Source organism: Salvelinus sp. IW2-2015, unplaced genomic scaffold (assembly GCF_002910315.2).
Source record: "Salvelinus sp. IW2-2015 unplaced genomic scaffold, ASM291031v2 Un_scaffold1478, whole genome shotgun sequence".
NCBI lineage: Eukaryota > Metazoa > Chordata > Actinopteri > Salmoniformes > Salmonidae > Salvelinus > Salvelinus sp. IW2-2015.
The window spans coordinates 28,339-37,999 of NW_019942934.1; the positions used below are offsets into that span (position 1 = coordinate 28,339).

Genomic DNA, 9,661 nt, shown 5'->3' on the forward strand with positions numbered 1-9,661 from the left:
CATCACACCAGCAGAACAGAGGGAGAAGGGCTGCTGTCTCTCCATCACTACAGGACAGAGGAGAGAGCTGCCTGTCTCTCCATCACTACAGGACAGAGGAGAGAGCTGCCTGCTCTCCATCACTACAGGACAGAGGAGAGAGCTGCCCTGCTCTCCATCACTACAGGACAGAGGGAGAGAGCTGCCTGTCTCTCCATCACTACAGGACAGAGGGAGAGAGCTGCCTGTCTCTCCATCACTCAGGACAGAGAGAAGAGAGCTGCCTGTCTCTCCATCACTACAGGACAGAGGGAGAGAGCTGCCCGTCTCTCCATCACTACAGGACAGAGAGAGAGAGCTGCCTGTCTCTCCATCACTACAGGACAGAGGAAGAGAGCTGCCTGTCTCTCCATCACTACAGGACAAGGGAGAGAGCTGCCTGTCTCTCCATCACTACAGGACAGAGGGGAGAGCTGCCTGTCTCTCCATCACACAGGACAGAGGGAGAGCTGCCTGTCTCTCCATCACTACAGGACAGAGGAGAGAGCTGCCTGTCTCTCCATCACTACAGGACAGAGGGAGAGAGCTGCCTGTCTCTCCATCACTACAGGACAGAGGAGAGAGCTGCCTGTCTCTCCATCACTACAGGACAGAAGGGAGAGAGCTGCCTGTCTCTCCATCACTACAGGACAGGAGGAGAGAGCTGCCTGTCTCTCCATCACTACAGGACAGAGGGAGAGAGCTGCCTGTCTCTCCATCACTACAGGACAGAGGGAGAGGACTGCCTGTCTCTCCATCACTTACAGGACAGAGGGAGAGAGCTGCCTGTCTCTCCATCACTACAGGACAGAGGGAGAGAGCTGCCTGTCTCTCCATCACTACAGGACAGAGGGAGAGTGAGTGCAGCAGTCATATCCACTGACAGCTCTAGAGAGAGTTTCCCTTTGTGTTCTTACATGTCCATTGATGAGGGAGGACTGCAGATAACCCATGATGCAGTTTGGTGAGAGACTAGCAGCAGCGACTGCCAGACTGTGGCTTGCAGACCGTTCTCATATAGCCATGTAGGTCCCAGACAGTGTGCACAAACAGACAAAACAAAAGCCTTGTGCACTTTACGACCTGGGCTGCCTGTCTGCCTGCCTGTCTGTCTGCCTGCCTGTCTGCCTGTCTGAGAACCCCTCTCCCCCTCTGCAGTGCCCAGTGAAGATGGATGGAACTAGAGGTAGCATCTGAAGAGTCCAGTCAGCTCCTCTGATTAGCGCAACCTGCCGGGTCACAGAGCTTGGAGAGCACCAGGATGGTACATCCCTGCTCCTCTCCGTTCCTCTTCTCTCTAAGCCAAAGTACCTCCAGGCACAAATATATCCTCTCCCTTTAAGCCGGGGTCCTTGCTGAGCAGCTGGGAGCTGGAGCAGATGCATTGGAGCTACTTTGTAAACTGGATGACCCTTTGGGAAAGGAAACGAGGAGACAGCTGTCACCGCCACCACAGAAAGGCCAGAAGCGTTCAACACAGACACAAACAGCCAAAGGAGTTTGTTTTACCACTGGGTCAGAGTGAGATGGAAACATGGTCGTCAAGCCAACAAGACACACAAAGAAAAAAGAAAAAATCAAATAAACTGCTAAAATAATACAAAAACATGAATAGTGATGAGACTAATGCTGTGGAACGAACGACGCACAAAAATAAAAAGCCTTGTACAAATAAAAAGCCTTGTACAAATAAAAAGCCTTGTACAAATAAAAAGCAACAAAAAAACCAACACGGATAGTTTGACTCTCTGAATGAACTCAAGTAGGCGATTGATAACTTTTCACACAAACAACTACAGATTCAACAGAGCGTGAACTTGAATGTTTCCTCCCCCTGAAACTGAACCGAGGAAGAGGAGGGCTGTCTCTGTCAGTATAAGGAGAAGAGCAGCTTCGGCTTGCATAGAAAGCCCAGAGTGGTGGAGAGGGATGGAGACAACGAAAACCAGTCGCTCCCCTTTCAGTCACCCCTCCTCTGGCCCAAACAACGACCCCCCCCCCACCAAAAAAATAACAGAAGGGGGGAAAAAATGGGTCCATTGCGATGCAATGAATGTCTCAAAATGTCCTCCGGGTCAGTGGGTAGTTTGGTGGATGGATGAAACAACCCAGAAGTCAAGCTGCAACCCTATCACGCTCAGGCTCAGGGTCAGCCATCAATCCAATAGGTCCATATCTCTATGTAGTGATTTCAAACTTAATCCAGTATGTTTCTGATCGAACCCCTCTCCCATCTACACTCTCCACTTCCAATATGGCCCGTCCGTGTGATAAGGCCTCACACCATCAGAACGCGTCAGCCTCGTCAGGCCGTTCCTCAGACCTTTTAGTCCATCACGTGAGTGGTGCAAAGGAGTGACTGTCTGGCCGGACAGAGGAGGGGGCTCGGCGAGCCCTCAAGCCAGCCACGGGAAGCCTTGCCGTAGGGTGGCCATCCCACTAGCGGAGGGAGGAAGCAGAACAGCCGGAACAACCAGGCAGAAACTAAAAAAATACACCAAACACCATTGAACTGATGTCTTAAAATGAGCTCTGCAGCAGGCTTCTTCGTGTGATCCAGTCACATGGCTCCAAGCAAGGTCGAGGTCAGCCAATCAGGTCTCCCTGTGGGGAAAAAAAGAGACGGGGAGAGTTATATGACTGCAAGGCTAAGGATTTAACATCCACATTCAACAAGATGATTGGCCTGTAATTAGCATAAATTAAACACACCTACATTGTAGTTAGGCCCTACAGATAATCACACATACTGTATACACTGACACTTTCAATGAAATGTAGTTGATGTTGGTTCATATTTTGACCAGCAGAGGGCATCATAGACTGCAGTGTCATCAAACAACCAGAAATCCTTCTAGCAGTCAGACAGAAGCGTTTATTTTTTATTTTTTTTACTTAGATAAAATTAAAGAGATACACTACATGGCCAAAAGAATGTGGACACCCCTTCAAATTAGTGCATTCGGCTATTTCAGCCACAGTTGAGCACACCGCCATGCAATCTCCATAGACAAACATTGGCAGTAGAATGGCCTTACTGAAGAGCTCAACTAGTCAGTTCATCAGATTTCTGCGCTGCTAGAGCTGCCCCCGGTCAACTGTAAGTGCTGTTCCAACACACACTACTGAGTTCCCAACTGCCTCTGGAAGCAACGTCAGCACAAGAACTGTTCGTCGGGAGCTTCATGAAATGGGTTTCCATCACGAGGCTGCTGAGGGGAGGGACGGCTCATAGCAATGGAGGCTGCTGAGGGGAGGGACGGCTCATAACAATGGAGGCTGCTGAGGGGAGGGACGGCTCATAACAATGGAAAGGCATCAAACACCTGGAAACCATGGAAACCGTGGAAACCATGGAAACCGTGGAAACCATGGAAACCGTGGAAACCATGTGTTTTGATGTATTCGATACCATTCCACTTACTCCCCTCCAGCCATTAACACGAGCCAGTTCTCCCCTCTCCTGTGGTTTCCATGGCCGAGCAGCCGCACACAAGCCTAAGATCACCATGTGCAATGCCAAGCGTCGGCTGGAGTGGTGTAAAGCTTGCGCGCCATTGGACTCTGGAGCAGTAGAAACGCATTCTCTGGAGTGACGAATCACGCTTCACCATCTGGTAGTCCGACAGACAAATCTGGGTTTGGCGGATGCCAGGAGAACACTACCTTTACCAATGTATAGTGTCAACTGTAAAGTTTGGTGGAGGAGGAATAATGGTCTGGGCTGTTTTTCATGGTTCGGGCCCCTTAGTTCCAGTGAAGGGAAATCTTAACGCTACAGCATACAATGACATTCTAGACGATTCTGTGCTTTGTGGGAACAGTTTGGGGAAGGCCCTTTCCTGTTTCAGCATGACAATGCCCCCGTGCACAAAGCAAGGTCCGTATAGAAATGGTTTATCAAGATCGGTGTGGAAGAACTTGACTGGCCTGCACAGAGCCCTTACCTCAACCCCATTGAACACCTTTGGTATGAATTGGATCGCCGACTGTGAGCCAGGACTAATCGCTCAACATCAGTGCCCGACCTCACTAATGCTCTTGTGGCTGAATGGAAGCAAGTCCTCGCAGCAATGTTCCAACATCTAGTGGAAAGCCTTCCCAGAAGAGTGGAGACGTTTGGAGATGTTGGAGATGCCCATGATTTTGGATTCAGATGTTTGACAAGCAGGTGTCCACATACTTTTGTGGTGTAGCCATGTAGTGTAGCTATATTGGCACTATTCTGGATCAAAGAGCATGTTTAAACATCAGGAAGAAACGTGTGTGTGTGTGTGTGTGTGTGTGTGTGTGTGTGTGTGTGTGTGTGTGTGTGTGTGTGTGTGTGTGTGTGTGTGTGTAAGCAGGGTCAGTTTGTTCATTTGTTGGAGGATCTGGTTCCTCCTTACCATTCTCATCTCCGTGCAGGGGGGTACATGGAGGGGGAGGAGGCTTGTTGACTGGCAACTATGGCTGATGAAGAGAGACCTGTGAAGGAAGAGCCAGTAGTTACATACACCTCCATATAGTCATAACTCCAGATTTAGTCAATACACCAAGTTACGGATGATATTTTGTTATTGTTTTCTTTTCCGTAATACCTTAGGTAGGAGATAAAGGTCTTACAAAGTTATATCGTTTTACAGTTAGGTGATTGCCATAGAAAAGCCTTTGTCCTTGTTCTATTGGAGCAGTTAGCCAACGCCGAAGGCCGAGATGTGTCCTTGTGCTTGTTTGTGGGCGGGCGTCCAGCCATCACTTACCTGTGGCGTAGGACAGGTCGTACTGCCCCGAGAGCAGCGGGTAGCCCAGGTGGTGATGGGAAGGCATGATGCGCTGTGAGGGAGAGGAACGCGGCCGGTCCATGTCTCGCTCGGCCACGGCGCGCTCCCGTTCCCTTTCATGCGAGGAGGTCTTCTCGCCGACCGTGGGCGACTTGCTCTTGTACTGGCTGGCGTGCTGGTGAAGGATGTCCAGGGCCTTGGCCTCGGAGGACGACTTGCCACCGACCGTGGGGCTGGCGCGCGCCGCCTTCTCGCCGCCTTCCTCGCCCGGCCCCATCTTACTGCCATAGAATGAGTAGTAGGACCCTGTCGGTGAGAGTGGAGGTTAAACACCACTGGAGTCATTAAACCATTTACAAACAAACATGAACATTAATGCATATCAGGGTTCATTCATCATTTTATTTATTTTTTCACATTTTGTACATCATCATAATACAGATTTTAACAATCCAATGGCATAGCTGTATGTACAGTGCATTCGGAAATACTTCTATAAATGAGGTACTTGTTTTTTATTTTGAATACATTTGCAAAAAATTCAAAATAACCTGTTTTCGCTTTGTCATTATGGGGTATTGTGTGCAGATTGATGATGGAAAAAAAAGCCATTTAATCCATTTTAGAATAAGGCTAACGTAACAAAATGTGGAAAAGGGGAAGGGGTCTGAATACTTTCCCGAATGCACTGTATCCTGTAAGCAGTGGCATTAACTCTTACCAGGGTAGTTCTGCATCATGACTGATGGCATCCCGCGGTAGCCCGGGTGGCTGGGGTCATAGCCCTGGCCGTAGGCGTAGGCTCCATGCATGTAAGGCATGTAGCCTTGGTGCTGGGCCATGGGAGAGGAGAACTGCATGTGGCCAGCGGTGGCCCTTGGGTCCTTTCCCACCCCCCGGTGTTCCTCCAAGGCCAAAGACAACCGGGGCTCAACCCCCTCTTTGCTCTCCTCCTTCGGGGTGGCGTCTTTGGGCCGAGCCCTCTCGTCCCTGCCCTCCTTGCCCTTTCGGTCTCTGTCCCGCTCTCCTCGGTCTCTGTCTCTTTCCCTGTGGCGCTCCACGTCCTGTGGTTTCTGGGCCTCAGGGTATTTGCTGGGGTAGAGGTAAGGCCACAGCCGCGAGTCAGGCTCCTGAAAAAAACACAAAACATCTCATCAGTTGTGTCCTACAGAAATTTACCTTCACTTAAACATTTCCCAGAATACACAAACCAGCATGCACTTCTACTCAGTTTTATAGTGATAATTTGACATACATTTGTCTAACATCCAATCACAATCAGCCGATTCAAACACAACCGTGTCAGGTTACCTGTCTGTACCACATGGCCTGTTCCATGGCCGAGGGCCTGCCGGACTCCATGCCCGCCTTGGGTTCATCCCCCTTCACGTGGTGCCCTCCTTCACTCAGCTTCATCTTCAGCCCCTCAGCCTGCTGGGCCGGCGCCTTGGCGTCCTCCCCCTTGGGCATGATGACCGATGACTTGGTCTGCTCCGAGGAGGACGAGGGCTCTTTGGGCGGCTTGCCCTGGGGCAGCCCGCCTTTGCCCAGGTCTGTGACACTGGGAGCCTTGGAGAGGGTGGGGGGCACCAAAGCCTTCTGCTTCCATTCCTCACCCCGCTCCTTCCCTGAGGAGCCCTCTCGCTCGCGCTCCTTTCCAGCAGCGTCTGATTTCTTCTCGGCGGCGCGGTGCTGCTCGGCTACGACCTGCCTCTGCCGCTCATCGTACTGCTGCCGGTAGGCCGGGTTGGTGTTCAGCAGGTGGTTGTGGTAGGCCTGGTCCGGGTGGTAGGCGTACGGGGGAACGTAGGCATACTGGTTGTAGTAGAGAGGCTGCATATACATGTTGGAGCGCTGCTGGATGACCGAGGCCTGTTGCTGCTGCTGCTGTTGCCCTGGTCCAGATGCACCCATCTCGGTCTTACGCTCCTCCTGCTGCTCCTGCTTGACCTTACGCTCCTCCTGCTGCTCCTGCTTGACCTTACGCTCCTCCTGCTCCTCTTTTTTCACCTTGACCTGGGCCCCCTCCTGTTGCGTGGCCCCCGTGGCCGACACCCCCGGGCTAGGGTTAGGGTTGGCGTAGTTTGGGGAGTAGTAATTCTCGTAGCCGGGATAGTAGGGGGACTCCTTGCTGGCTGTTTGGGTGGGGAACAGGGCCTTCTTGGCCCCCTCTCGGGCGGCCTGCTCCTCGGACTTGACTCCCTTGACGCCCTCCACCCGGCCCTCGCCGTCCTCGCCCGCGTCCGAGATGTCAGAGTAGGCCGGGCTGTTGGTCTTCACCGAGGAGTTGTCAGCTCCGTTTTGTGTGACCACATGGAGTGGGGTGAGGGGCTGGGCCATGCCTCCAGCCTCTATCCTGCTGGCCACACCGATGGAGGGACTGGGAGCGTTGTCGGTGAAGCTGTATATCTTGTCCGCCTCGGCCTTGATGCTGGCCAACCGGCTCTGGTGGGGGTCTGATGAGCCGTTCAGCAGCCCGTCGCCTTTGCTCCCCGGGTCCGAAGATTCAGAGTACGGGCTCTTGCCTTCCTCTGGCTTTCCCCCTTTCCCTTTGGGGCTATCTCCCTCCTTTCCTGCCTCCTTCTTCTTCTTGTCTTTCTTCTTCTTGTCCTTGGAGCCGCTCAGCGCTGGGTTCACAGGCGAGGGGTCTCCCAGGGCCGAGGGCTTGGACTGGATCGCTTTCAGCTGAGGGCTCTTGGGGATAGACTGAACTGCTGAACCAATGGCAGAGGTGGAGCCAGGGCTGGCTGCAGGGAAGCCGCCTGCCGTCTGTAGGGAGTAGAGCTGCTGAGGTGGTATGGTCGGGGCGATGGGCCGCGTTGACTTCATGCCCTTCTGGGCCAGCTTGTCTGCCTTGGAGCCGCTACCCGTCTTCTTGGCCTTGTCCTTCTTGTCGTCCATGCCGTCGTTGCTGGCCTCGTCCGTTAGGCAGGGCCCGTCCTCACAGCCATCCATGGGCATGCCCCCTGCCTCTAGATCGACCTCGCTGGGCTTCTTTTTACCCTGCTTGGAGCCAAACTTACCCGAGGAGGGCGACGGAGTCTGGGCCTCAAAGCCCCTACCCTTGGGCGTGACTGAGCGGGCCGGTGACAAGCAGCCCTTTTGAGAGATGGAGGCCCCATTGCAGCTGCTCGGATCGGGGTGGAGCGTAGAGTCCTCCCCGTACTCACTGTCCCCATCCATGTCCAGCTTGATGTCATCATCATTGTGGGCACGGGCCTGGTGGTACTTGAGGCCATTAATGTGCTTGTACTTCTTGTTGCAGTTGGGGTGCGGGCAGTCAATGAGCACTGGCGAAGGGCAGTTGCGGTCGAGTTGCTGCGGGGGCAGTGTCTCCATCTTTATGCTGGGCTTGCCAGGGAGGACGGCGTGAGGCGGCTGGGGCACTCCTCCAGGGAGGACGGCGTGAGGCGGCTGGGGCACTCCTCCAGGGCCGCTGTTGGAGTTGGTGCGCGTGCGTTTGCTGCCCTTGGTGTCCTCTGAGCTGGAGTTGGGCTCCATGTCTGAGGCGGGCTTGTTCTTGCGCTTGTTAGCCGACGAAGGGCTGACTTTGACGTCTTCTGTGTTGCTGTTGGGCGGCGTGCCCCGCCGGCCCTTGCTGCTGCTGCTGCTGTTGGCGGCGCGTGTCTTGCTGGTGCCGCTGCCCTTGTTGTCCGACGAGTTGCTGTTCTCGTTGACGGGCGTGTTTCCGTTAGGCCTCATCCTCTTGCCCCGGCCCCGGCCGTTCCTCATCTCCAAGTCACTGGTGGGGGACTCACAGAACCTGGAGTAAAACCAAAGCCAGAGAATTAAACCTATCCGCCATTAATACACCACCACAATAACAGAGCCTCAAACCAGAGAACTCACTGCCCTCATCATAATCCACCACCATAACAGAGCCTCAAACCAGAGACTCACATAGCCCTCACCAACCATTCATATCAACAGAGCCTCAAACCAGAGAACTCACTGCCCTCATCAATCCCACCACAATAACAGAGCCTCAAACCAGAGAACTCACTGCCCTCATCAATCCCCACACAATAACAGAGCTCAAACCAGAGAAACTCAGCTGCCTCACAATCCCATCACATCACAGAGCCTCAAACAGAGAACTCACTCCCTCACAATCCCCATCATAATCACGAGCCTCAACCAGAGAACTCACTGCCCTACCAATCCCCATCATAATACAGAGCCTCAAACCAGAGAACTCACTGCCCTCACACACCACCAAACTACACAGAGCTCAAACCAGAGAACTCACTGCCTCCCAATTCCCACCACAATAACAGAGCCTCAAACCAGAGAACTCACTGCCTCACCAATCCCACCACAATAACAGAGCCTAAACCAGAGAACTCACTGCCCTCATCAAACCCCACACAATAACAGAGCTCAAACCAGAGAACTCACTGCCCTCATCAATCCCCACAATAACAGAGCTCAAACCAGAGAACTCACTGCCTCACAATCCCATCAAATAAAGAGCCTCAACAGAGAATCACTGCCTCACAATCCACACAATACAGAGCCTCAAACCAGAGAATTCACTGCCTTCACCAATCCCCACCACAATAACAGAGCCTCAAACAGAGAATCACTGCCTCCACAATCCCAACAACAGCCATAATAGAAGCTAGATATTAAAACAATACTAACTAAAGCTGGTGAACCACTCAACGGAGCTCTCACAATCCTGTTCTATTCTCAGTCTCTGAATCATCACTGCTCCGAGGAGGGCTATTACTAGCGGGCCCTGGGAGAGGACCTGGACCTGTGACAGATTCTGATCCTCTCGTTATCCCCCAATCTCGACAGCCAGTGTGTTCTGACAGATCGCCCCCGGGGCTTGACAGGATTAGGCAACGCTGATCAGATAGGAGATAACATCTGCT

General features: G+C 52.8%; 1 protein-coding gene across 3 annotated transcripts in view; it reads right to left on the minus strand.

Moving 5' to 3' along the window:
- Positions 1 to 525: 525 nt before the first annotated feature.
- Positions 526 to 9,661, minus strand: part of LOC112070968 (zinc finger protein 609) — a 185,667-nt gene continuing 176,531 nt past the window's right edge. For 2 of the 3 annotated variants that reach the window (XM_070439199.1, XM_070439198.1), the window contains exons 5-9: positions 6,093 to 8,544; positions 5,503 to 5,911; positions 4,761 to 5,087; positions 4,407 to 4,485; positions 526 to 2,622 (exon numbers count right to left, since the gene is read on the minus strand). In XM_070439199.1, the coding sequence (XP_070295300.1) occupies positions 4,412 to 4,485; positions 4,761 to 5,087; positions 5,503 to 5,911; positions 6,093 to 8,544 (3,262 nt within the window). In that variant the 3' untranslated portion in view covers positions 526 to 2,622; positions 4,407 to 4,411. The remainder of the gene's footprint in view (positions 2,623 to 4,406; positions 4,486 to 4,760; positions 5,088 to 5,502; positions 5,912 to 6,092; positions 8,545 to 9,661) is intronic. The other variant, XM_070439200.1, reaches the window with a different exon arrangement.